The sequence below is a fragment of the Drosophila navojoa genome, chromosome X (assembly GCF_054131105.1).
Source record: "Drosophila navojoa isolate 15081-1374.11 chromosome X, UAZ_NAV_1.0, whole genome shotgun sequence".
Classification (NCBI taxonomy): Eukaryota; Metazoa; Arthropoda; class Insecta; order Diptera; family Drosophilidae; genus Drosophila; species Drosophila navojoa.
In genome coordinates this window covers 539,805-567,777 of record NC_142895.1, presented here as the reverse complement: position 1 = coordinate 567,777, position 27,973 = coordinate 539,805, and the positions used below count along the sequence as shown (strand labels likewise).

At 44.8% G+C, this 27,973-nt stretch overlaps 4 protein-coding genes and 1 long non-coding RNA gene across 6 annotated transcripts; 3 read left to right on the top strand and 2 right to left on the bottom strand.

Moving 5' to 3' along the window:
* Nucleotides 1–222: 222 nt before the first annotated feature.
* On the bottom strand, nt 223–4,760 carry LOC149090497 (uncharacterized). The gene is made up of 2 exons (XR_016197506.1): nt 2,235–4,760; nt 223–2,175 (listed from the first exon to the last, which is right to left on the bottom strand). It is a non-coding gene; the product is annotated as an uncharacterized LOC149090497 (long non-coding RNA).
* Nucleotides 4,761–4,941: 181 nt separating this feature from the next.
* On the bottom strand, nt 4,942–11,208 carry yin (solute carrier family 15 member yin). Its single transcript, XM_018107392.3, has 5 exons — nt 11,188–11,208; nt 7,787–7,862; nt 7,475–7,703; nt 5,943–7,278; nt 4,942–5,815 (listed from the first exon to the last, which is right to left on the bottom strand). The coding sequence occupies exons 2-5, from the start codon at nt 7,791–7,793 to the stop codon at nt 5,363–5,365; spliced, it is 2,025 nt and encodes a 674-aa protein (XP_017962881.2). The 5' UTR covers nt 7,794–7,862; nt 11,188–11,208; the 3' UTR covers nt 4,942–5,362.
* A 4,483-nt stretch (nt 11,209–15,691) lies between these two features.
* On the top strand, nt 15,692–23,212 carry LOC115564806 (peptide transporter family 1). Of its 2 annotated transcripts, XM_030389514.2 has the most exons (6): nt 15,692–15,845; nt 16,176–16,236; nt 20,356–20,576; nt 20,640–20,718; nt 20,811–21,814; nt 21,968–23,212. In XM_030389514.2, the coding sequence occupies exons 2-6, from the start codon at nt 16,218–16,220 to the stop codon at nt 22,955–22,957; spliced, it is 2,313 nt and encodes a 770-aa protein (XP_030245374.1). In that variant the 5' UTR covers nt 15,692–15,845; nt 16,176–16,217; the 3' UTR covers nt 22,958–23,212. The 2 variants fall into 2 exon arrangements, with proteins under 2 accessions (XP_030245374.1, XP_089119698.1); XM_089263572.1 differs by lacking the exons at nt 15,692–15,845; nt 16,176–16,236 and adding an exon at nt 20,170–20,282.
* Nucleotides 23,213–23,315: 103 nt separating this feature from the next.
* LOC149090496 (peptide transporter family 1-like) lies at nt 23,316–24,762 on the top strand. The gene is made up of 3 exons (XM_089263573.1): nt 23,316–23,438; nt 23,671–23,878; nt 23,940–24,762. The coding sequence occupies exon 3, from the start codon at nt 23,975–23,977 to the stop codon at nt 24,668–24,670; it is 696 nt and encodes a 231-aa protein (XP_089119699.1). The 5' UTR covers nt 23,316–23,438; nt 23,671–23,878; nt 23,940–23,974; the 3' UTR covers nt 24,671–24,762.
* A 492-nt stretch (nt 24,763–25,254) lies between these two features.
* Nucleotides 25,255–27,438, top strand: VhaAC39-1 (V-type proton ATPase subunit VhaAC39-1). Its single transcript, XM_030389516.2, has 3 exons — nt 25,255–25,666; nt 26,409–26,917; nt 26,979–27,438. Exons 1-3 carry the CDS (start codon nt 25,540–25,542, stop codon nt 27,393–27,395), a joined length of 1,053 nt encoding a protein of 350 aa, XP_030245376.1. The 5' UTR covers nt 25,255–25,539; the 3' UTR covers nt 27,396–27,438.
* Nucleotides 27,439–27,973: the final 535 nt, after the last annotated feature.

Genomic DNA, 27,973 nt, shown 5'->3' with positions numbered 1-27,973 from the left:
TTTTTTTATTCATTTCTTTTTCTTTTCGAGCTGAGCGTCAAGCTTATATACATATATATATATTTTTTTTTCTTTCTTTTTTTTTTTGCTTGGCAAACAGCTCTTAAATATTTTACGCAATTCAATATTTTTTACATTTTTTTTTTCATATATTCTTTTTATATTTAAGGCACGGTTCGCTCTTTATTTCATTTTCTTTTTTTTTTTCTCTTTTTCTTGAAATTCTTACTTTCGACCGACCGATTTGTGAGTGCGAGAAGTGGAAAGGAAGAAGAGGAAGATGAGGCGGGTGAAGTTTGTGTATTCACAGTAGAGTGGAGAATGGGATGGTGTGGGTACATGAATATCGATAACAAGAACAAAAACTGTTGTGTGCGAGAGGCAGAGAGAGCTGGGAACTTAAAATTCGACATTGAAAATATCATGATCAAAAATGAGAAATAATTCTTAAAACAAAGAAAATCTTCACTTGAATATGGCAACGCTTCTTGGCTTTCAAATTGCCGTTGAATCTGGCAGCGCTTCTAGGCAAAACGTATTTTGGTCGCCTCTTGGCATTCTCATAGATCTCATAAGGTTTGCTGTAGCTCTTTTCTGTTTTCGCATCTTTGGTTGAGCTGGCAACGCCTCTTGGCATTGAGCAGCTTGAACACTTTAATTATACTTTGTTGAGGGACTATAGATTATCTTGCAACGCCTCTTGGCGTTTTTGTTGACACTCTAGTGCCTTCTTTATCTTTAGTTTATCAAGTCTCTAAAGATAGCCCAGAAACGCAGACACAGGAACAGCTTAAGACACAGCACAGGTCACTCGACACTGAGGCACAACGCTGCTGTGAGATTTGGAAAGATACTTTGAGATCGCAACTGGAATCAGTGGAGTCGAGCATAGGAAGTCAGGGAACGAATCAAACTTAAAGAAAACAAAAACTTTGGCTGCGCAGCTGTGGCTCCAAGTTTCGTTTCGACTCATCTGAAATAACACCGGCATAGAAATAGGTTAGTAGTGCTCTCAGCAGTCTACTTCGTGGCTGCTGAAGCCGCTTCGCTGATCTGTTCGGAGGGATTTCAACGCGCTTTCCGCCTTCGGGACTTTGAGATGTTGATCTCCACGTGTGATGTGTGCCACAATCAGGCGTTTTTTGCTTTAGTGGTTTTTCATATCGTTTAGCTGGGCAAACCAATCGCCCGGGACAGGCGTGTCACGAGCAATTGGCTTGCCGTCTTTTCTTCAACCTACTCAGCTTTATTTTTGGCTCATTCAATTTCTGTTTCGTTTGCGCCGCATTCGAAAATACCTGCGTAAACTTTCAAAACCTTTCTAGGCTTTCTTTTTCTTTTTTTTTTTTTTTTGTGCATAAATTTGTGTGTTTTTTTTATTATCTTTGCACTTTTTTAAATTTTTTGTTATATATATATTTATATATTTTTTATTTATTTTTATTTTTTTTTTTTTATTCTTTTTTTTTTTTTTGCTTTCTCTATCTGTTGCACTAATTGCGGCACACATCGCTCGTAGAACGTTTCGCATTTGGATATTTATATTATTATTTGATGGGGTTTCTTTTTGCTTATGGCCCACGCAAAGGCAGCGGTTCGAATCCCTTAACAAATCAGCGCAGCGCTTGGCAAACGGACGTGGGAAACTCACCTGGAGGCAGTTTTTTAAAGGCATTTTCTATATATAGATCTACTCTATATATAACTCATATATAGAGTAGTCTACAGGATCAGTCACTGACACTGCTGTAAGCAATATGCAAGTTAGAGGCGCCAGAGGTGGAGTTTATTCGGGGCTCGTATATACAGAGGGAGGATGATCTATGTACAATGGGAACGGAGAGGGAGAACGGAACGGAGTTCGAGAACAAAAGGACAAACGTTGCGTATCTCAAAGCGAAGTGGAGGAAACTCAAATTGTTCTCCTTTCTATCGATTGCTGATTGATGGCTGTGCCTGGTGCCAGCGGCTGTGGTACATCATGATTGATGCTGCGACTCTAGCCATTCCAGTGAATGCGTCGTGGTCTGATCTCGGGATCGAATTCTGTGATTGAATCTCTATTGGCTCTATTTACAACATGAAGCTCTGCGTTGGAGTCTAGGAAGTATTGGCTTTCTCTCTTACTCTTATCTCTTTTTGGTGTTTGGCTCTCTGCCTGCCGAACGACACGGCCTGTAGAAATATGCATCCAGTTGAGTAAGCTTTGCATCATTTTTATTTCAATTCCATACCTGATTGGTTGATGGACCATTTCCCTTATGTTCATTATTCATCCTGACTGAAGTTGAGGTTTGCTTTTCTTATACCTTTCCCAATCTTGTTTCTGTTGTCCTAGCACGAGTTGTGCTCTGCCTTTTACTCTCCTTCTGCACTGCATGACCAGCCTAAGTCCCTTCCCTCTTGCACTCTCTCTCCCTCTCTACCCTATTCGTCTCTCTCCAGCTCCCCCTGCTCTGTCTCTCGTGACAGTCGAGCCCAGCGACACGGTCTTGGCTAAAGTGATACAGAGCCGGAACTAGTTCCAGTCGGACTTTGACGAATCAGCTTTCCCTACACTATATATGTATGTATATACTTGCCACACAATATACTGTCATATATATGTATGTATGCCAACTGAATGCGGAGTTTGATGGACGATTGGAATGGACGAATACGATGACATTCTCTGGTTTTATAGTGGTTCGTGGGGTGATCGACTAGCTCAGTTAGTGGCATTCGGATGCCCTGGGTGTGATAGGCTGCGCAGTGGAACTGCTTTATTGGCGTATAGCACTTATTCGAGTGCTTCCAGGTTAGGCAAGCGACCGGCCGGAGCTCGAGGCGGCGAGCGCAGTCCAATCCAGTCTGTTGCGGGTGCGGCGGTGGTGTGTGTGCGCCTGCGCGTGTGTGTGTGCGAGGGGTGGGCTGGCGGACAGGGGCTACTTGACCCACTGGTTACGACTGTTATACGCATGCAGTTCTCTTGGTTTATGTGGCTTCTGTCGCCGGATGTTTATGCACTCGAATCGCTGTGCTCTGCCCTGGCGCTGCGCGGCTCGGCGCGGAGGCGGGCGCCGTCAACCATTTGCCGAGCGAGATGAACATACGTGTACTGTGTGTGTGCTTTAGTGTGAGAGAGAGAGAGAGCGCGTCTCCCTTGCCGAGCTGCTCGCTCGCATGCAGTTATCTAGTCGCACGACATGCCGTCTCGCTCGCATCCATGTGATGCCACGCACACTCGCGATAGAAGTATGTGGGTACGCTTCGTCTCGTGTCTCGTGTGTGCGGCATCAAACGGATGCCGTTCGTGTTCCACTGTCTCGCTCTGTTCCATATGTTCAGCTCGCGCCGCAAAGCTCACGCTCTCTCCCCCTCTCGTTGCTCCTTCGCCCATCGCTCGCCCGCATGCCCAGGGCACAGCTTGATTGATCTAAGTAGGAATTACGCTGCGAACCCGCCGCCACGTCCACGCCTCTGCAGCAGCAGCAACAGCAATTGCCACACACCGCGCCTCACCTGCCTCCGGGCCTCGAGCAGCGCTCCCCTCCGGGAGCAGCTGCCGCCCGCCGGGGACCACAGAGCTGCATTGCCATGCACCCACTCACCCGGTCGCTCGTGACCTTCGCTCTTGTGGGCGACTCAGCTGCTTTGCTCTTTTATCGAGTTGATGTGCGATTCGTGTCTGATTTATGGGCGTTCGATGGCTGGCTCTTTCGCTCTTTTCACATATCGATACTGTGTTTGGCACTTGGTACAGTTCATACTCGGAAAAACTAGCACTTGCAAAAAAAATGGGGGAAAAAAATAGGAATCCTTGGACTAACTTCTCCTGACCGTGTCGCTCGCTCCAGAGCTAGCGCTCGACTGTGCCCGCTGCTGGCTCGGCCAGCGACGAGGCAGACTCGCTAGGCGGTGGTCCAGGTAGTCGATGAGTTCAGGTAGTCGCAGTCCGGTTCAGGTAGTCGAGCTCAGGGTCTCAGCTGGTCCCAGCCCTAATGAGGGTTTCCTTGCCTCTACTACAGCTGTCTGCCTGGCTAATCGTCTCGCTGCCTTGCTTCACCCCGATTGTCTGTCCGTTGTCCTTTGTTCGTTTCTGTTCCCTCCATTTGTCCTTGGCTGCAGCTGCATTTCCTGTTTTCCCACTAGTTTTCTTAGAATACTTTCAGTCCTAGTCCGGTCCGATTGCAGCTCCTTTCAACTTTTTCCACTCAGGTACAGACACAAACTGTTCAACTTTGCAATCAATGCTCGTTCGTCTCGTTCGTTTCGCTCGTCGCACTGCAACGGCTTCGACTTGCTGCTGGCAACGCCTCCCCGCTGCCCTTGGCGATGGCAATGCCTTTGCCATATTCACATTTTGCCAAAGTCCTTGACTTCTCTACTCTCGTCTCGTGCAAGTTTTATTCTCACTTTACAAATTTAACTAAATTCCGTTACGTTGCTTGCCCCATACAATGAAGCGAGTCATACAATGGAGCTGCCACTTGTCACAGCACAGCTCCGGAAATGTTGGGCAACGCCTAGAGCTTCCACTGCACTCGGGAGACGACTGTGAATAGCCTTTCCCAAGCATCATTGCATTATTATTCAATTTTTTATTCCACATTGCACAGTTTCTGCTTTAATATTTGAATTTCGCCAAGCAAATTATCGCGCGCGCATCGCGCACTAAACACAGCCCGCGCAGCAGCCAATTGCAACTAGGTGGCAGCGCCACGTGCATGAAGCAAGGCGCGCCCAGCCCTGGTTTAACTGCTGCAAAAAGACGATGAGATTCAAAATAAATTAAATTCAAATTAAAATTGTGAAAAAAAAATAAAAAATTATAAAACTAAAAGCAAAACAAAAAATTATTAGCATAAACAAATAAAATATAGCATACATATATATTTTGTATTTTTTTTAAATACTGAAATAAGGAATTATATAAGAATTATAAAGCAGGAACAACAGCGAAATAAAATAGAAATAATATAAAATCGTACTTAGGGAATATACAAATATTTCGATAAAAGTAAAATATATAATATATATATATATAAACAAGCAAATAACAAAGTGAGAGCAGCAGCTGACTGCTCGATATATACATATGCTAATATTATGAGGAACCAATGGACTCGCTTTACACCCAGCGAACGAGAATTCGCATCAAAAGCAATTGTTAAGCAATCAATTACAAAGGAATATATTAAAACGAAAGCAAAATTATTAAACAAGAATACGGATTATGCGAATATCAAAGTGCACAGACTAAACTCACACAGCTCTGCAGACGACGCAATCGTCGTAGCTTCATAGATATGTTTAGAGACACAGATATACGTATACATATAGATACACAAACATACAGATGCCCCAGTATATGGCTTAGGCATTATCGCGCCGATGATGCATCGATCTGGTGCTCATAGGTGGATTCGGCGGGCTCCTGTAATAAGTCGGGCTCCTGTGGTATGTCCAGCTGTGGCGCCATCACGACCGGCTTTGGTTTGCACTGCGATTCCTCTGCGTATGTGTATTTGCGTGCGAGCAAGACGAAGACCATCAGATTGATCAGCATTATGCTGGCGAAGAGCGCAAACTCTGCCGATTGGGTGTCCACGAGCTTCGCCTCCGCTATGCCCACCACCATCATATTGCCAATGGCCACGGAGAGCAGCCAGCAGGCCTGCAGCACCGACTTCATGCTGCTCGGTGCCTGAGTAAACGAGAACTCCAGCCCCGTCACGGCGAACAGTATCTCGCCGGCTGTCATGACCACAATCTGCGGCAGCTGCCAGAGCACCGATAGCGTTGTGGGGGGCACCACCTGCAGCATGTTGTACTCCTGCAGATGGGAGGTAAGGCACAATGAATGGGGAGGGGAAAGGATGACAGACAGGAAGGGAGCCTTGGCTAGACAGTTGGTCTTATGGAGCTGTTCAACTGAACTAGTTCCACGCTCGTTCACTTACATAGCCGTCGCGTGCGTTGCCCTGAACCAGGAGGCTGTACAGTCCTCCCCTCGTGGCGTCGAAGCTAGCGGCCCGTTTGCCGTTGATGTTGAGCTCGCCATAGCCGAGGGCAACTTCGTGCAGGGCCGAGAGATTGCCGATGTCCAGCTGGACGCCGGCCAGACTCGAGACGGGAGCCCTCAGCCGAATGGGACCCTCTTCCGGGGGCGTGTTGATCAAAGTGCGCAGCAGCAGAGGTTGATTGAGGCGCTGCACAGTGCTCAAGCCGTCGGAGAATTCCTGAAGACCGGCCCTGGTTAGGAAATAGCTGACTGATTGGCCTGGCTGAAGGTGCAGGCGTCCCTCGATATTCGGGCAGCGTTTGCTCGAAGACTTTGCCCTAAAGCCCACCTCCAGGGCCCGAGGCACGCGGAGCTCCAGATTGGACCACATGGACAGCGAATCGATGGAGTCGGCAACTGCCTCGTGCTCACTGATGAAATCATAGCTACACGGCATCCCATTGTAGAGGCGTAGGTGGACCACGTCGGGGAACTTGGGCGCAGCCTTCGGCTCCATCCGCTCGAGATGCAGCTCCACGGTCGCCGACAAAAAGAAGCCAATGGAGGCGCACAGCAGGCCAAGGCCGAGCTTCTGCAGCGGGCGCTTGATGCCGAAGCGAGCGAGCAGCGGATAGACGACGAAGTCGAACAGCGGAATGAAGGCGAGGATGAGCAGCGGGTTGATCACCTGCATCTGGTCCGGCTTGATATGATAGCCGAGCACGTCGCCATCCATGTGGGTGGCCTGGAAGGTCCAGCGCGAGCCCTGCTGGTCGGACAGGGCCCAGAAAGCAGGGAAGGGCACATAGAGCAGAAGGACCTTGATCAGGCACTTTGTGTCCTGCACCATCTGGGGTCCCACATGGGGCACTGCATAGTCGAGAAAGTGGGGCTGGGGATCTTCGTGGCGGTTCTGGCGCCAGCCCGTGAACGCGTTCGATATGCAGTGCGAAACGCCGAAGATCATGTTGCCCGACGGCGAGTGCACCCTGTAGCGCAACCTGCCGGCCACAAAGACCCCCATCGAGACGAGCATCAGCACAGCGGGCACCCCGAAGGCCAGGGAGTAGCAGTCCTCGTCCCCGAAGCACTCCACATCTGCGCGCAGTAAGGGGGTGACAGCCGTGGAGATCATGGAGCCCGCATTGATCGCAAAGTAGAACAGCGAGAAGAACCTGGCCAGCTCCGCGGCCTGATCTGGCAGGCGGAACTGGTCGCCCCCGAAGGCCGACACGCAGGGCTTGATGCCGCCAGTGCCCACAGCAATCATCACAAGACCCACAATGGTGACAATCCTAGAAGAGCAAGATAATAGCCATTAGCCCACACAGAGGACGTCTGCAACTCTTTTGTAATTCCCGAATGTATTTAGCACCCCAATCCGAATATAGGCTAATTCGAATTAAGGATCATAGGAGAGAGAATTCACTGGGCATGCCTCGTTCACATTCCCATTCAGATTAGTAGCTATAGAGCTGGGTAGGTACTCACTTGACTGGCATCCACGATAAGGGTATAGCCCCAATGGCGACAATCATAGCGCCCAGACTATATACGATCGACAGGTACAATATCGTCTTGTACTTGCCCAGCCAGCCGTCCGCAATGAGAGCTCCAGCGATGGGGAACACGTAGACGAGCATCGTGAATACGTGAAAGAGCACCGTGGCCATCTCCTCGTTGTAGCCCAGTTTGTGGGTGAGATAGAGCACCAGTATGGCTAGGAGCGGAGAGGGGAGGAGTGGAGAGGCGGAGCTACACATAGAGTCATAGTCGCAGTCATTCTCCGAGTCATTCGCTTACCACGCATGCCATAATAGTTGAAGCGCTCACAGAACTCATTGCTAACGATGAATGCCACGGATTTTGGGTATCCCAGCTAGAAGAGAACAGATGCGTCGTTAGCTGACAAAGTCAAGTGAAGGGACTTGGAGAGTGATTTGTGCAATAAATTATTGGATCCATCATTATCGCCTGTCTCATTATCTGCCACACTCGGCAAATCAAATGGGGAAAAGTGCTGCATCATAGCCCGCTGACTGGACAAATTTCCATCAATTGCGATTGCCCACTAAACAGTTGACTATCTATAAATATCTATGTGTATAGTCTGTGTGTGGGTATCTAGCTGATAGATAGACCTTGTTTATGTCTGCCAAGTCTGTTAGTTTAAGGGCATTCAAGCGTAATCTCGTCTCATTATGAGTGCTACGAAAGATAATGCTCATATACGTCTATGCGTATACACATTATTGGTATATAAATAGCAATTGGAATTTCTTCACTCAATCTTGATAACATGCGCAATCGTAGAGGGTATACCCTAGTCGAGCTCACTGGAATGAAACTTAAACTTTGAATGCGATCCACGAGTATTTCGATTTGTATTAATCAAACTCAATACAGGGTATTCTAAGGTTTATTCAGATCAAGGGCAAATAGTAACTGTCTCGATCTGCAATGATTCTAGACCATATACCTCAAACTGTGAAGCAAAGTATAGACCTATTATCATGAATACAGAGTATCGCCTTATCCAGCTAAAGCGAAAATGACTCAATGTCAAGTCGAAGCTAAGAGCATAAGTAGGTGAGACATAAGAATTCGTAAAGTCAAGTCAACTGAACAGGGTGTCGCCTAGTCGATCAATGGATTACTATATGATATCATACATATAGATGTATGATAATTACATATGTATTTGCATAATAGTAAGACTGACCTATTGCGCTGTTACGATTGTTTGGGTGGATCCATCTCCCTCCCTCTTTGTCTCTCTCTCTATCTAGCTCTCTCTCTCTCTCCGTCTCTGCCTGACTTTGGTGTATTTCGTTTTCGCTTTCAATTCGTTTCGGATTTTATTTTGGTTTCTATCCGCATTTGCTGTTAGTCAAGGTGAGCCGGCAAACGGGTTTGAGCCACCTGCCCCAAGCAGTGGGCCGCGACGTGAATCAAATTTCAATTCTGCACTTGCAGTTGCTAAAAGCACGCACAAACCCGTTAAAGCCAAAGTCAAGCACAGAGAACCATTGCTTAAGCTCATTCAAGTTGATTTGACAAGGCTCTACCCTATACCCTATACGAGCTATAGGGTGTTCTTTTTTACAGGGTAATGTGCTTTGCACTCATAGAGAATTCTATTCTTGTTTGGCACTGGCAAAGGCATAATGCAATTTGTGTGTGTAGAGAGATGTGAACACATCCATACATACATACATACACACATATATGTATGTATGTATATTTAGATATTTGTATATTTGTTTGAGTCAATATTGGAATGATATCGAGGCGAGTTGCAGCAGCTTATCTGCATTTCCCATCTCTATTACGAGCTGACGATCCGCAGATAACGCTGCTCTCCACTCTCACTCACTCTCAGTCTCGCTCGCTCTCCTCTGCCGCCAGAAGGGTAAGGTGCCGCAATCGAGCGTAATCAATTAGACGAGGCGGCGATGATCAAATGACAATCGCTTGTGCATAGGCAATATTACATAGTATTACGTACATATAGGCTTATCGCTGCCATCGGCCAGTCTATGGGGATGCCTGAAGGTCTCCCACTCACAGGCTTTTGTAAGAGACGTTCGATTACGTGACGTCACATTCTCACGACGCTCGTTCAGACTTGGGGGTAATTATACCTGGCAATATGCAATGCAATATACCATACATAATATATCTATGTATGTGTGTATGTATGTCAGCTGTACTTTTAATTGTGGGATCGAAAGCAACTAATTGCCGAGCCGTCCAGGCACGTCAATAATGAGATTTATATACATATATATATTTTGTATATATATACATATACATATATACAAATCTGTACCTATAGAGTTGACTGGGTTGTTCAACTCGCTGGTTCGCTGGCAGCTGTTGAACAAAAAAAGTAGGTCGACGGCATCGGAAGACGGGTGTACCACATATTCATATCTACATACATGCACACATATACATACATATGTATGTATATTGTTTTGATTCTATTTCGATTTCGATTTCGCTTTCGCGTGATTAATTTAATCAATTTGCGAGCAATAAAAGGATGATTGGCACACTCTCTAAATACATGTATGTGTATACATACATACATATGTATGTATATGAGCAGCCAAGGTCATCTGTTTTTAGTAGAGAATTGGGTCACTATAGGAGATCCTCTAAATAAGCGCCATTCTTGACCACCATCAATAAGAAAGTGAGAGAGAAAGAGAGAGATTTATATAAATTCCAGATCATTTGGTTAAGTTAAGTGAATCTCTACTGTATATAGAGTGTGCCCTTGAAGATACTCCTGAGTATATAGGAATCAACAATAAAATATATATTTATCACATGATATATGATAGTTTACTCTGATCTTTCTCCATCTCGGTCCAACTCTTAACTGGTTCGTACTGTCAGTATTATATAGCCGCACAATTTCATGTTATTTTCTCGAAATCTGTTTCTTGACTACATACATACACACATACATATGTATATTCAAGTTTGGCACCGATATCTTATCAGAAAGGTACCTCCAGAAAGAACAAAAGGGAAAGAAAACATAAACAAATTGCATATTCATACGCATATATACAAACAGACATACACACAAGACTTAAAGATAACTGTTCTTATTTTGGCTATGTGTGTCATTATGCACTAACTGTAGCAGTAAGACAGCTTTGTCTCAACTCCTACTTAAATACATACATACATATGTATGCATGTGTGTATATGGCCAAAAGTTGTGCACAATTTCAGCTTGCCAACTTGTAAATGTACATATTTGTAGGTATGAATGTATATGTACATACATACATATGTACATACGTATGTGTGCTTTAAGAGATGCTGCACTCATGCGTGCCTGCGTGTGCTTATGTACATATGTACATACATACATATGTACTTTCTCAATAGCCAGCTGAAAGTGACAACAAACTGACGCAGGCGCCGCAGTCGACGCAGTCAGTTGATGCTGTCTTTGCTGACTTCTTTGACTGATTTCTTTTCACTTCAAGTTTAGGGCTCGCTGACCATAACTTGTACATGTGTGTGTGTGTGTGTGTGTGCGTGCGTGTTTGGCAATTAGCCATGTAGTCTTTTTTACTTACTTACATACACAGATGTTTGTATGTATGTACATATATTTGTGCAATCGAGCACCATAATTGTCCAGCAAATCGTTTAACGCAACGGTACATTAGGCTTACCTCTTGCTCTCTCTCTCTGCCGCTTGCTGCTCCTTTGATTTGCTATTGGCAGCAGCCTCAGCTGCTTCAACGTCTGTTGCTTTCATTATTCGTTGATGTTGTTATTGCTGGTACGGTAGTAAGCCGTACAAAAAAAAAAAAAAAAAACATCCACACACACACACACACAGAGACGCACACATAAAACGAACAAAAGGCTCAGCTCAAGTTCAATTTACGGCTTGGAATTTAATCAACTACCGAAAAACGCACGCGCGAACTTGCAATATATTTTAGCAGGTGCTGCCAGCGGCCGCAGCGCAGTCACGTTTGCGCACAAAACGAACAACGAAGAGGCAGAAGCAGAGACAAACACAAACAGATGCATACGCAGACGCAGACGCAGGCGGCGACGGCGACGGCGACGTCACTTTGAGGGCGAATATACTTAAATGAAGCACAAGTCGAGTGTTAGCTGCGCTTTTAAGCGATAATTCGGCAGACATCCTAATCCAAAAGAAGAAAAAAATAAAAATAAATAAATGCTAAGTAACATGAAATAAACAGCTACATAGAATAAGCGTCAAATGAGAATTGAAAATAAACAGCGAGCAGAACGCTTTAGTTGAGGGGGTGGGGGCAATAGGCACGAGAACTACTTACATACACACATGTATGTATATGTATGCATGTGTGTATGTACGTTGCAGTGCCATTTAACTAACACTCCGCTCTCACGCTCGCTCTTGCTCTCTCACTCTCACTCTCTCGCTCTTTTGTTAGTTTAGCTGCCTGCTTAGTGCAGCGCAGCGCCGTCGTCGTCGTCGTCGCCGTCAACGTCAGCACATTGGCGGCGTCTACCTCATTCCTCTCAAGTTCAATGCTGACAACAGTTAAATATGAATTTACATATGTTTGCATCAGTGCTGCCAGCTGCTTTAGACGTTGCATTGTGGGTAAAAATGAGCAAAAAGGCCATAAAATGCTGGATTAGCAGGCAACGTGTCAAAATACACCAAAAGTGGGGAATATATGTATGTACATATGTACATATGTATTTAGAAGATTTTTTTTTAAAGCTCGTTTGCCGACCTTTTTGAAATACTAGCTTAAAAATATGCTAGCCATAGGCAAGATGGGATCAGCCACAAAAAGGCTAAACTGGCAGCCCTGCTTTGCATATGAGTATTTATCTCAGCCTCTCCCCTGTAGCAATCTCAGCTGAGCGACAAATTGTTGGTGCACATGCGAAGCGCATTTGGTGCTTCGCGTAAGCCCAGCCAGCAAACGGCGGAAAGGCGAAGGAACACATAACGCTAACTCAGCTATGACGACTTTTGAACACCCTCTTTGAGAGATATCATTTGTGTACAGATACCACTGATATATACATAAGTAATCAAACAGAAGTAAATAATCAAAAACTTTATGATATACTTTAGTTCTTACCTCCGGATTAGGTTCAGGCTCTGGTTTCTCCTCGTCAGTGTCTGAGAGACTTTCCGGCACATAGTCCTCGAATTCCAAATTATAGTAGCGGATGCGAGCGTCTTTAATGCCGGAGCCCTCATCCCCGGCAATAGAACGTAATGAAACTGGAGCGAGAGAGAGGGACAGAGACAGAGAGAAAAAGAAAGAGCGACAGAGAGATAAAGACAGAGAGAGAGAGAGAGAGAGAGAGAGAGAGAGAGAGAGAGAGAGAGAGAGAGAGAGAGAGAGAGAGAGGGAGGCAGAGTGACAGAAGGAGAGCGATGGAATGAGCCAGGGGAATGGGCGACATTAATTGAGAGATTAAAATATGTTCACATACCCACTTCGCTATCCGAGTGAGAGCAATCGCCAGCGTAGTCGCTCGTCTGTGCGCTCAAATTCAAATTCAGATCCTCACCAAGCCGCCGAAACATTTAAAAACCTGGGCGCCAAATATATGAAATTGTTGATAGGAGACTCGAAGTTATGCGGCTTTCCTTGACACATGAATGGGCGGCGTTCATGCACATAGTACATATGTGTGCAGTTGGATCGGCTGGAGAGCCGATTCCTCTTCAATCTAGTCAGAGGGTGACTTAGAGAAAATTCCCATTTTTGTTTTACTCTCAACTAACTGAGCACATTCGTATGTGGAACGCCTGACAACCGACTCGTGGCCTACTCCTGACTACATATGTATGTGTTTCTGATTCTCGCAAATCCTTTGTAAGGGCTCCCGTTTGAGCAGCTAGGCGTGGCCGTAGGCACATGTGCGGAGCCAAAAATAATAACCTCTTACTGTGTAATCGAAAAGGGGGAAACTCCCATTACAGTTAATTTATTAGTTTTGGACTTGTGTAGCTTTCAGCTAATCTAAAAAAACAGTTGGTTTATGACAAAGTTTTTTAGCTTCTCAGGGGAGTGTGCAGCTTTCAAGTGCATGATCTATAAAGTCAGCAATTACATTTGAGATATTATTTGTAATATATCATCTCCCCATATGCATATGAATAAACATACATACAAGTATGTGTATATGTCGGTATATTTAAGTCACAGGTCTAATCAGAGATTAGCTTTGTTTCCGTTTCACAACAAAGAAATATATTTATATTTTCTATCGCCAACTTGAAATTCTCAAGACATTGCATAACGATTCTATATATATATATAAACATTATTATCGAGAATTTGTGGCTGTAAAATTTGCTTATAACATCATACAAACTTCTGACTCAATCCATTCATAACACCACGTTAATATGTGTACGTAGATATATGCGTTCCTGAAGTTAATAAATCGTCTAACCAATAACAACCCATAATTCAGTCATACAAAGCCATTTTACGATATACATATGTATGTATAGATCAGAGTGCCTGTGAAGTATTGTATAGTTAATCGTAAATATGTCCCTGGTACAGTTATCCGCTTATCACTTATCACTTATCAATTATCAGACATCAGCCATCAGCTATAAAGTCTAATCTATCGCTTATCGTTTATCGCTTACCGCTTATCGGCGGAACGATTAAGCATATAAAACAATGTCGCTCTGAATTGCGCCAAATCAGCTCTATCCATAGATTAGAGCATTGGAATAGACTATTTGCTTAGGAACAACTTTGGATGCCCATCTTAGAGCTACGAATATAGAAAAACAATTATACTTATTGAGCTGAATAGTACCAGTAATATCAGGAGTGATAAGATATTTCACACTTGATTCAAATGGGGAATCAAGCTTGATAGGGTTATTTAGTATCAATCGATAAGGCGAAATTGCCAACTAAGTGAATTCCAATTAAATAGAGGTCAACAGCTCGCGCACACTGCCAAAACAACTGAAATTATTAATATTTATTATCAATCTGCTTGAAATTTCAGTAGGTCAAGCTAATCCACCTGCAATTCTTTTGAATTTCTAGAGCCCCAAACCGAGAACCTCTAGGAGTAGAGGGAGATTAGAAGTCCATATACTCTGATTGCACTTTGTGAACGAATATTGCATAGCAGAGCGCTGACTAGGCGGATAACTATGTATGTACATATACACTAACTACTGAGATATATGTATGCTAGTATATAGACATGCAGCTAGGCAGAGGTATGCAGCCAGGTGGTAATTGAAAAGTATCTGGTAGATACGCCTAAACTCTCGACACGTTACCTAACCAGACGCTGTGCAGATAAGAAATGAATTGGCAGAAATAAACAGAAGAAAGCAAACCGCTTAATTAATGTTTGTCAGATAAGGCGCTGATATCGAATGCTTCGCTCTGTAGAAGTATTCATTTACAGCTGTATATGTGGTCCATATACATATACAGCTATACTTTATGTAGATCGCTCGGATCAGTCACTCAATAGGGCGAAGGACGCGCGCGCGCGTTCTCTGCTCGTAAATACTTCAGCTGAGCCGATAAACCAATAAGGCGATAAGCTGATAGCCTGATAAGCCGATATGCGCTTAGTTAACGGTTTACTGTATCGGCGTCGATGGCGACACCGACAGCGAAAGCGACTGCGACTGCGACTGCGACAGCGCCAGCGACTGAGAACTATGTGATTGCCGATGAATGACTTTGACTTTGCCTTTGACTTCGACTTCGACATCGACTTTGACTTCGACTTCGATTTCGATTTCGACTTCGACTTTGGCTTCGCTTACGCAGGACACACGAACGATCGCAGTCGGCGTCAAGCTCAATGGCGGAACGCAACTGCAGTGAAATCCAATTGGAGGCTATTCATTACGTGCGGCTTTGATAGCTCAGAAATCGTGCGCAGTTGCAGTCGACGCATACGCAAGGATTTCATGCAGTCGCTGCCAGCGTCATCGCTCGTCATCGAAGTTGAAAACGAAATCGAAGGGCACGTGCGCAGTCGCTGTCGCAGTCACGCTCGCGATCGCAGTCTCAGTCACCGTCGTCGTCGCTGACGCGTCGCTGCTTCAAGTCTGAGTCGAATTCGAATTAGTTTGACGTCGCTGATGCCGGTGCCGCTGCCGCTGCTGGCAGCGACGCCGATGGATTCTTGAGTTGACTTACGCGCTTCGGACATCATTCAGTCAGTCAGTTGAATGCCGTTGGCGGACTTGGACGCGTGTCGAGCAAGCGCGTTTCCATAGTTTTTTTGTTTCCACTCCACGTTCTCACTGTCTAACTGAAATTTTACTGTTGTCGTTTCTCTGTTAAATGTTTATGACGTGAGTGTTAGCTATTACGACCATAATCACGAATCGTGCAGCGCAGATATATTCATTGACTTTTGTTTACATCTTGAATTCAATATAATTATTTTCTTATTTATTTATTTTTTTTTTTATATCTTGTATTTTATCACTTTCTGTGTTTTTTTATTTGTGTTTCTGAACTTTGTGAATTAAAAAAAAAATAATAAAATTCAGAAAATATTGAAAGCTTATTTCGATTAAATATTTAAATTTTTAAGTGTTGTTTTGTTTTGTTTTTTTGTGTTTTTTCTTGTAACTTTATGAAATCGTTTCTGATTTCTCTTCTCTCTTTTTGATTCCAAGTGTCGCATAACGGATATAAAGTGATAACAACCCAGCAGCGAGATGACGGACAATGAAAATGGTAATGCTTTACTTATATTTTTCTACTCTACATAAAAATATACATGTATTACGTATAAGCAGAGAAAACAATCTCAAGGGCTCTATCGAAGGGTTCCCCCAAGCAACGAGAACAAACTCTTTACTTGTGATTGCTTTAGGGCCCATCCGACTAGTTAATACAAGAATTATACATTTTGAGAAACAGAAACTCTTCACTATTATCGGAGCAAAACAATACCGAACTGGAAGAAATCGGTGTATACATTGAGATTTTTTTTAAATTTATAGACATACTAGATATATCAAATGCAATTTGCTTCTTCGTTGGCTCTATTCGCATTGTTGTCAACTAAGAGTTTTGGAGTATTACTCCAATAAATAACCCTTACACATGTCCCCAGATAGCTCTTATCTCGCATAATTGGCGATTAGGCATTAGTTCTTCACCTCTTCAATTCTTCCAAGAATACCCGATAGAGGCGCGTGTACTAAATCTTAGTTGAGCCAATCTTATCGGGTCGATAAGCTTGAGTGTTCGTTCGTCACGGCAATCTGCAACGCGGCTTCACTGTACTCATTGAGCGAATGCAAGTACGATTGTATATATCTCGATAAATATATATGTATATATACATATGTATCAATCAATCAATCATGATTGACATTGGAATCTATTTGTTGCATGAGCAAATCAGGAGCATTCATTTACACTCAATTAATCCTGATTGATTCTGATTGATGCTAATCCTGTCAATCATGATTGATGTCCTGATTTTCAAGTATATAAGTATATAAGAAATCGCAATGGCTTTGTGAAATGGCCATAAACGATCAATCAATCAAGCCTCAAGCATGCTTGAAGCTGCATTCAACTTCAATGTATGGCTAATGCAACGGCGTATTTGCATTTCCTAGTATGAGTAACGTATGGAAAACTTGTTCATATAGCGCGTTTCATATATAGTATACTTCAGATAGACTGCGACTAGATTTAATTGGTTGCATGACTAATTGGCAGCAGCCCAAGTTGACTGACTGACTGACTATGCACTGGATGCTGTTCGAGTCGGGGCTATTGTTGTGGCGCACTACCTGTTGGTCGGTAATTGCGGATTTTGGCACCAACAATCAAAAGAGAAGAAGGAGATTAGATTGAAAAAGAGAAAGGAAAATGTAAGACCGACTTGAGTAATAAGAAGAAGGAGGCACAGAAATAAGAGAACGAGTTAAAATCAGATGGATACGAGTAGAAGGCGCTGAAGAATTTAAGAGAAAACGTAGAAGCAAATAAAAAGATAAAAGGACAAGAAGATGACGAGATTGAAGCAATCAGTAGAGAAGAAAATTGATAAAGTGCCTAGAAAAATTAATGACACGAAACGAACACAGGCCAGAGAAACAAAGATTCAGAAGAGCAAAGGTGAAGAAAAAGGGAAGAATGACAAATGAGAAAGAGACCAAAAAGAGAGAAGAATATAAAAGAGCAGAAGAGCCAAGACGACATGGACAGATAAGAAGATAAAAGAGAATCCAAAAGGAAGAAACGAGATCAAAGAAGAACGAAGCGACTCTTCTTTGCTTCTGTTTTTTTACAACGAACTCAAGGCACGTAAGAAACTAGAGAAACGCGGCCAAGGAGTGAGCTGGGTTCGTGGGAAAATACGCGCCGCTACGAAGATATAGTGCAGCCTAGCAATAGAGCTATCGTAGAGCCCATAAAATGTGGGCCATATTGAACAAAGGCTTATCAATGAGAAAAGGGCTTAATCGCTTGTAAATCAGTTTGGCGCTGCTCAAAAAACAAACGCTATTCCGTAGCTGATAGCGCGAAGGTAGCTATAAAGATGATAAGCCGGATCGAATCTATATGGAGCTGTTCCCACAATTTACGACTCGCGACCCGCGGCCCGCGGCCCGCGACTTTATCATGTGGTAATCACATAGCATTCCCTGTACCACATGTACATCCGAATCGTATTGCCTGGTACTCGTACACGTTCGCCCATTTCTCCTTATCTCACTACCAAGAAATGCCCCATGACTAAGCTCAATAGATTTTCCAATTAAAGTCAAGGAGCAAGTACAGGGAGCCTTCTCACAAGTGGACTCGGTCAAGTTTTCTGTCATGCATTGAGCTGTGGCTTCAATGTGTTAACCTAAGATGTAACTCAGCCTAAATCGGATATCTTTTTAGCTCTCATAAGCACAGTGAACACTTGTCTAATGAACAAGATGAAGGCATAGATATTTATCTATTGATTTTCTTCAAATAGCAATCATGAAGTCTTGACACAAGCTAAGAACTTGTTGGCATGAATTGAAAGTGAAATTAGGGTTAAAAATCAGCTACTAAAAAGTAAACCTCAATTGGAACGAGCCACTCATAGAAAAAACAACCCAATATAACGAAAAATATATGTTAAATAAATACAGAAACAGAGAAACAAAGAGAGAGAGAGAGAGAGAGAGAGAGAGAGAGAGAGAGAGAGAATTCTCTCAAGTAACGAGTAAAAATTCTCGAATTGAGCAATCAGAAAATCTGATGGACTGAATAAATGAAGCTATAAATATATAAACACAAGCTATTAATCAAAAATTATTAATCAACTCTAAAGATCTCAAGAGCCAACTGAGTGTATATAAGGTGTTGGCATGGGCAATGATTGACTTCAAGATGCCCTGGATGAATCTATTAAATCGTAATAAACAAAGTAAAATCAAAATATAGACAACCAAAGGCCAAGGCTCTATGCATGAGTCAGTCAAGCATGAAAATGCCCTGCAATCAGAGCTATCGGCAAGCGATATTTATCGATAATTGAACCATTGAATGAACGACAGACGACATTGAACAATTTGCACAAATTTGTTTTGCTAGTTCCCATCGCCTCGACTCGGTTCGAATCAAATCAAATCGAAACTTCAAATAGCCGCCGCCAAGCGATACCTGACTTTGATAAGCGATACGAAACGAGGGACGACAAAACAGTGGGCGGGACGCCAACGAAAATAGAAATTAGGAGCAAGCCACGTCGAGTACAAGGCAATTCATGTATTTGATATGAGCGAATTCCTCGACAAGTGCGAATTATACGGTCGGAATGTCCGTCATAAATGTTTATCGAAATGTTTATCATGCGATTAACGAATGATCGTCTAAACGCTTTCTGCTTTATTGAATGGGAGCCGCGACTGCCTGACTTCCAGCTGATAGCGAATGTCAAGTCAAGCATTGCTTTTTGAATGGGCAGTCTATTGCCTCGACTGCCCCTCCCCGACTCTGAGTGCACCTGACAGGTGTGTAGCTCATTCAGCAATAAACGCTTTGTAACAATGTTTTATTTAGAGTTAGTTCTTAACGATTCCTGTTCCGACAGCTAAGCACCCGCTCTAATTGAGAGTCATTTGAATAAGGCTGCAGCTGCTCCACTTCTCTTTCATGACTCTTGGCTCTGTTGCTTCACATTGCGCACAACTGATTGCCAATCCCACTCGGCCGACTGTATTAGGGCGAAAACAGCTTCTAGCATTACGCTCTTCGACTGCTCTTCCCTGAGTCGCCCCGTCATCGACGCTGCATCAGCTTCACTCACAGCTAGCAGCTGTGCATAACCATTTAATTACGAATCCCACTTACTGCCAGAGAGGAAATCAGCTCGTCGATTCCCCCCGTCGACTCTGCTCCCCTCCATTTAGCCAGCTTCACTTGACTAACCGATGAGAGCTGAGCAGTTTGTCAGCTGACAGCTAATGCATCTTAGCATTATGATTTGGTTCCATTCAACTCTTCGTAATCGCATTCATAGGCATATCCATTTACGATGTTTGACAAGCGGACAGCTGAGACTGGCGGTCGCATTATCTGTCTGGCCTGGAGCACGTATTTGGATTCCCCTTTGGCGATAAATGACTCTCTGTTTGGCTAATGCCTGGAAATTTATGCCCTGTGTGTGATTCCATATTTCATTTGACTTTGGGCCAATAAAATGTGCTTGATCTGTGCCTTGGGAGCTCGGCTACTGCCAGTCGCAATGGCATCGCCGCCAGAGATAGTCCCGCTTCTTGGTGACATCCCATTGTCTTTTTCAATAGACTGTCCGACTGAGCTGACTTCCTTTCTCCCCCTCTTCCTTTGCAGATATCAAGCCCGCTGAGGCAGGCGTTGGCGAGAACGCATCATTCACCGCGGAATCGAAAGCCGAATCAGTCGAAGAGTCTCCAGCTCCCACTGCAGTGTCGAGCGTAGAGCCAGCGAGCAATGGCAGGTCTCTGGCAGAGGTAGACCGCAAGTCGAAGGACATCGAGCCAGAGCCCAGCAATAACTTTAACAATGTTGCCGAGGCGGAGGGCCAGCAGAAGGTAAGCACAGGCGAGGAGCGCAAGCCTTTCGTGATCTAATCCGATCCTTTTGACACTTTACAGAAACTGCCCTATCCCAAGTCCGTATTCTTCATCATCAGCAACGAGTTCTGCGAGCGTTTCAACTATTATGGCATGCGCAGTAAGTAGCTAACGCAGCTCGCTGAAAACTTCCCCTTCCCCTATCCCTAAGATAAATCCCGCTAATCCTTGCTATTATTTCACCATCCGTAGCTGTCCTGGTCCTCTACTTGAGTAGACAGCTGGGCTACTCGGACGACACGGCGACTGTGGTGTTCCACGTGTTCACAATGTTCGTCTACTTCCTGTGCATATTCGGCGCCATCATTTCGGACTCTTGGCTAGGCAAATTCAAGACAATTTTGTACCTATCGCTGGTTTATATTTGTGGATCTGTGCTGTTGACCCTGGGCGCCATTGGACCCTTGAGCCTGCCGGTGGAAACGTTCACGATATTGGGCCTAGCCCTGATTGCGCTTGGCTCGGGCGGCATAAAGCCGTGTGTCTCGGCCTTTGGCGGTGATCAGTTCAAGGTGCCGGAGCAACTGAAGCAAATCACTTCGTTCTTCTCGCTCTTCTACTTCTCCATCAATGCGGGCTCGCTCATCTCGACGACCGTCACGCCCATATTGCGAGAGGATGTGCACTGCTTCGATGACATCAATTGCTATCCATTGGCCTTCGGAGTGCCCGCCGTCCTAATGATCGTCTCAGTGGTCATCTTTGTGCTCGGCCGTCCACTCTACAAGATCAAGCCGCCAGCTGGCAACATGGTGGTTCTGGTGAGCAGCACGATCTGGACAGCAATCACAACGAAGTGCAAGGAGAAGAAGACGAACCCGCGTGAGCATTGGCTGGATTATGCGGACAAGAAGTACGATCGCAGAATGATCGAGGACGTCAAGGTGCTCATGCGTGTGCTCTTCCTCTATCTGCCGCTGCCCGTCTTCTGGGCACTGTTCGATCAGCAGGGCTCGCGCTGGACCTTCCAGGCGACGCGCATGGATGGCGACATGGGCTCCTGGGATCTCAAGCCGGATCAACTGCAAGTGCTCAACCCATTGCTCATCCTCGTCTTCATTCCCCTATACGACGTCGCCTTCTACCCGGCCTTGCGTCTTATCGGCATTCGTCGTCCCCTGCAAAAGCTGACCATGGGCGGAATTCTGGCTGGCATTGCCTTTATCATTTCTGGCGTTGTCGAGCTCAATTTGGAGGTAAGTTTCCCTCTGCCACACTGATAGCTGTTGCACCCATCTTACTCTATTCACAACTCTCTATCTCTTTCTCTCTCGCCCTCTCCCTCTCTTCTGTCTCTCTGTCCGTCTCTATTGTGCTCCCGTTATCTTTGTTCTGTTTTGTCCACGTAGAAAACCTATCCCCAATTACCTTACGGCCAGAATGTGCAGCTGCGCATCTTCAATCCAGAGAGCTGCGCTTACACATTCAAGCCTTTGAACCTTGAATCCCTGGACTCCTTGAAGCTGGAGCCGTATAGCATGCAGGTGGAGAAGCACATCTATGTGAAAGACAAATTTGAGCTAAACTATGAGATCATCAGCACGGATCCCGCTTGCCCAGATTACAAGGGTGGCAGGCAGGTGCTCACGGAAAACGCAGCCTGGTCGCTGTTCCTCAATTCGCTCAATAAGACGGTGCCCGATTCGGACTCCTTCTGGCTGAAGGATTACGTCAACAAGCCCTCGGACAGCTACCCCCTGGTCCGCACTCTCGCCAAGGTGCCACAGCAACGGCGCATCGTCTGGAAGAGCAACAAGGAGCAGTACGAGTACACTGCGAATGAGACGAAATTGGTGCGAGTCGCCTCTGGCGACTACACCGTCTCCATTGACGACAAGCCAGTCGGCAAGTTCAGCATCCGCACAGGCGGCGTTTACACTCTGCTCGTCAATGAAGTCAATGACGACTACGCCCACAAGCTGATTGAGGTGACGGAGCCCAACTCAATGAACATACTCTGGCTGATACCGCAATACGTGGTCATGACCCTGGGCGAGGTCATGTTCTCGGTGACAGGTCTGGAGTTCTCCTATGCCCAGGCGCCGCCCAGCATGAAGTCTGTGCTGCAGGCCTGCTGGCTGCTGACCGTGGCCTTTGGCAACGTGATCGTCGTGATCATCGCGGAGGCGGCGCTCTTTGAATCGCAGGCCAGCGAGTTCTTCCTGTTCGCCGGCCTCATGTTCGCCGACATGCTGCTCTTCATGTTCATGGCCTACAACTACAAGCCAAATGATCCTAACAAGAGCGAGGAGGTCGAGCCCTTGACCAACGGCGAGGGTCGCGATATACCACCACTCGACATGGGCATCGATAACAAGGCCCAAAGCATTAATGAGTAGAGCCCCCCGCTTCCCTTGCTGTGTATTATATAGAGCTCTACCACTAATGCCATCCCCCATACCCCACCCTACTCCCTTCCAATTGTAATTCCTATAAGTTTATACAGCTATATATATATCTAATTTGTGTCCCTTACAATGTAAGTGTGCAGCTCGACGCTTTTAGGGGTCGTCGAGCGTTTGTTGAATATGAGAAGACATAGTACGTTTTAAATTAAACTAATCTAATTAAATAAATACGAAATTATAATCATACCTGTGTGTTCGTCTCTTTATCTCCCTTTCTCTTGAGAGGGAGGTTTGATTTGTGTTGCTTCTTATCTAATCGTCGCCTTCACCTCTGCCTCTTCTCCCTTCCTTCTTCCATAGCTCCTATCTCCTAAACCTCTTTCCTTTCCCTATCTGCACTGGCACCGTAAGCAATTCGATGTGATTTGAAGGCATCTTCTTGGAGCAGTTTCTTAAATGCCCGATAAACAAAGTAAGTCACAGTCTAGGTTTGTTCCTTGTACTTAAGGTAAGGTGAGGCCTTGAAAAGATTCGAGCCTCTAGATCTTCAAAACGACAAAACAAGCTGGCAACTAGACTTGTCAACGTATTTTTGAAGTGCTCTCGAGGCGCCTTTAATACATAGAGGCTAGCTCTATGAGACTTCATAATGCCTAAATGCGGTCTTGGTGTCGCCCACACTGTAGACAGCTCGATATTTACAGCGCACATATCCGACTCTACCGGATGCTGGCAGCACGCAGCTGCGCATTCTGAGCGGCATACCCGACTGCGATTACAGGGTGCGCAGCAACCTGCCAGATGAACAGGGCACTCTCACGCTGCATGGCATCGACTTCTACTCGAGCGGAAGCCTGGCCACAAGCAACGGAAGCTTCACGCTGGTCTACACCATTGACCGACTAACGAAAGGTGAGTGGGAGGAGGCGCGAGTGCCCAGAGGGCGGTGCAGCAGTAACCCCTTGCATTGCAGGCTGTCCAGATGTGGAGGGTGGCACGCAGCTTCTCATGGAGGCAACGGCGCATACTCTATTCCTGCGCTCCGAGCACGCGGTATCGAAGCTATGGTACGTGGATGACCTGCAGAAGTCGAACAAGTCGAAAGCTCTAGTGCGCACCTTGGCCAACATGGCAGCCGGCAAGCGAATCGTTTGGCAGGAGGTGCGCAGCGGGAACACGGCTCTGGAGCTGCAGGCGCGCAACTACGACCTGCACGAACTGAACACCATCGAGTACCAGGTGTTCATAGGTCAGCAGCTGATCCATCAGCAGCTGCTGCGGCCTGGCGGTGTCTATGCGTTGGTCATAGGCCCGGCCAGCAACGAGAATCACTCGTCGAGCATGTTCGAGCTAACTGAGCCCAATTCCATGAGCATGCTTTGGCTGATACCGCAGTATGTGGTCATGAGCTTGGGCGAAGTCATGTTCTCTGTGACAGGTCTCGAGTTCTCCTACTCCCAGGCGCCACCGAGTCTCAAGTCCTTGCTTCAGGCCTGTTGGCTGCTGACCGTGGCCTTTGGCAATGTCATCGTCGTGATCATCGCCGAGCTCAAGTTCTTTAAATCGCAGGCCAGCGAGTTCTTCCTCTTCGCCGGCCTCATGTTTCTCGATATGCTGATTTTCATGTGGTTCGCCTTTTACTACGTTAGCTACGACGAGGTCGCAGCAATGCACCAGAGGAAACTGATTAAGAAGAGACATTAAAACATTTAATATATACATAATGTAATGTGCACAAATATAAATTATTGTATTACTAAATGTTGTCGGAATAAATGTTGCGATTCGAAAAAGCATTTACACGCGCGCCCAATCAGACCTCATCAGGTACAGTGTGACCAAGGCTTCCAATTCTACAAATAACATAATCATATGCAATTATAATACTGTATTTAAAAATTACAACAAAAATAATAATTATTAAAGGCATCTCAAAAATAATAAACAATATTTGATATAATATGTAAAAGAATATTAAACTAGCTTTTGTATGATTGTGAAATTTAAATTTACCGCCAGCCTAGTGTGCCCATATCTTGCTAATGCTGAAATCAATGGACAAAATTTTGAAAAGTCGGCAAACAACGCATTGGCCAACATAATAAAGTCTAAAAAAAAAAAGATGTAAACAATATAATTTACGTTATTAATAAATTCTGCTGTAACCAGGGCTGGTCAAGAAACATGCGCACTAACAACTATTTGCTGGCGTTGCCAATGGTCGTTACCAAAAAGTTGGCAGCCCCGCCTAGTCATTTGACATATGGCATTTTTAGCGCTTTTTGCCGATGTCTGGTGAAAAAAATACGAACAAGAAGAAGAACAGTCTGCTGCAATCATATGACTTGTCGATCGATAGAGAAAAATAAAGGTTGAATTTTCGTCGTGCGCTGCTACGTGTTGGTTTAAAAAAGCGTTTGCAACAGTTTTAACAAACACTTACCAGCCCCAAAACAGCCGAACGGAGTGCATCCACCCAGCCAAGCCAAACCAAGTGAATTCCAGCGAATTTCCAATCTCTTCTCTGTCTCTGTCGCTCTCGCTAGTTCTTCCATCCCCATTTTTTGTGCATTATGGACAGCTCGGGATTCATGTTCAACGTAGACAATGGCTACCTGGAGGGCCTCTGTCGCGGCTTCAAGTGCGGCATACTCAAGCAGGCCGACTATCTCAATCTGGTCCAATGCGAGACGCTGGAAGGTAAGCGAAATAACTTCCATTTAATGGCCTCCATTTCCAATACGCCCGCCCCAGTCACATGACGGGCTATCAGTCACACATACACACGCACACATGCATACGCGTGTGTGTGAATTTGTGTATAAGCTTGCCTTGTGATTTGTTGTCATAATACCCTGTAATTTAACCATGCCAGCAGCATATTAGCTCGGCGAAATAGCATATGCTAAATTGTGCAATGTACAAATGTGAGTATAGATAGATCAGATTGATATGCTCAGTTTGTATCATATACATTAATTAATTCTTTCAGTCACAATCGCTTGTGCCTACAGTTTGAGAGTCACGCGCTTGTGCTACCTGTTGACTAATTGAGCAGAGAGAAAAGAGCGAGAGGAAAAAACAGTTTTGTGCTGACTGAAGTCAATCATTTATACATCAGCTATAGATGATGTATATATAAATGATTTCTTATCACAGTTGATGAGTCGCTCATTGAGTCTCTCTCTGTCTACCTCTCCCACTACTCACCGTTCCCCTAATACTACTCCTCGAGAGAATCGTCCAATAAGTGTCAATATACTCATCCTCAACATATAGTTTCGGAATGTTCCATTTTTCGACTACGAAAGTGTGCGTCAGGTTGAATAAGCATAGCTAGAAATTCGCAAGAGCTTACCACATGTGAATTAGAGTTCAGGCACCCGGATAACTTGAGCCCGAACAGCAAACCTCACTTCTTGCATATCTCTCCTTGTTACAGATCTGAAGCTGCATCTGCAGGGCACGGACTATGGCAGCTTCTTGGCCAATGAGCCGTCGCCGCTTTCGGTGTCGGTAATCGACGACAAGCTGCGCGAGAAGCTGGTCATTGAGTTCCAGCATATGCGCAATCATGCCGTGGAGCCGCTGTCCAACTTCCTCGACTTCATCACCTATGGCTATATGATTGACAACATCATATTGTTGATCACGGGCACACTCCATCAGCGCCCCATCTCGGAGCTGATACCCAAGTGTCATCCGTTGGGCAGCTTCGAGCAGATGGAGGCCATCCACGTGGCCTCAACACCCGCCGAGCTCTACAATGCGGTTCTGGTGGACACGCCTTTGGCCCCGTTCTTTGTCGACTGCATTTCGGAACAGGATCTGGATGAGATGAACATTGAGATCATTCGTAATACCCTGTACAAGGCATATCTGGAGGCATTCTACAACTTCTGCAAGAACATGGGCGGCTCCACGGCCGATGTCATGTGCGAGATCCTAGCGGTAAGTCTGTATACCCATCTCCACCTTCCTCTTTACCTATGTCTATGTCTGTTGCTTTCAGTTCGAGGCCGATCGTCGTGCCATCATCATTACGATCAACTCCTTCGGCACGGAACTCTCGAAGGACGATCGGGCCAAACTCTACCCGAACTGTGGCAAGATGTATCCCGATGGCCTCGCCGCCCTGGCCAGGGCCGACGACTATGAGCAGGTGAAAACTGTTGCCGAGTATTACGCGGAGTATGCTGCTCTATTCGATGGCTCCGGCAACAATCCCGGAGACAAGACGCTCGAGGATAAGTTCTTCGAGCACGAGGTCAAGCTGAATGTGTTCGCATTCTTGCAACAGTTCCACTTTGGTGTCTTCTACGCGTATCTGAAGCTCAAGGAGCAGGAGTGCCGCAACATCGTCTGGATCGCCGAGTGCGTTGCCCAGAAGCATCGCGCCAAGATCGACAACTATATACCCATATTCTAAGCCGATCTAAGCAACTGAAACAATAACAAAAAACAAAAACAAATTTTAATTTTCTAATGCAATATTTTGTGCCCTACAATTATTTTTTTTTTTTTTGTGTTTCTCTGTTATACAATTGTTAATGTCTATATATGTATTATATATGTATATGTATATGTATCTTCTTGTTTACGAGTATTATTCCAAGATCGAGCACCATCTGTTCTATATATCAGGCCGATCTACACAATTGTTAATGTTCATATTATATACATATATATATATATATATATATATGATGGTCATGTACTATATATACATGTATATATGTAAATATATATGTGTCTATATGTATTCTTGTTTGCGAGTATTATTCCACTAGACCTATGCCATCAGGCCGAAACTATGATGTCCTCCTGAGCAACTCCGCGGCACTTAAGTCTCACTTGGCCCGATTCCCATTCCCATTCCAATCTACTATATATATATACATGCATACATAAATACATATATATATATATATATATATATATATATCATATATTGTGAAAATAAATCTGTTTTAGTATTCATAAAATATATTATTAATAATTCGATAA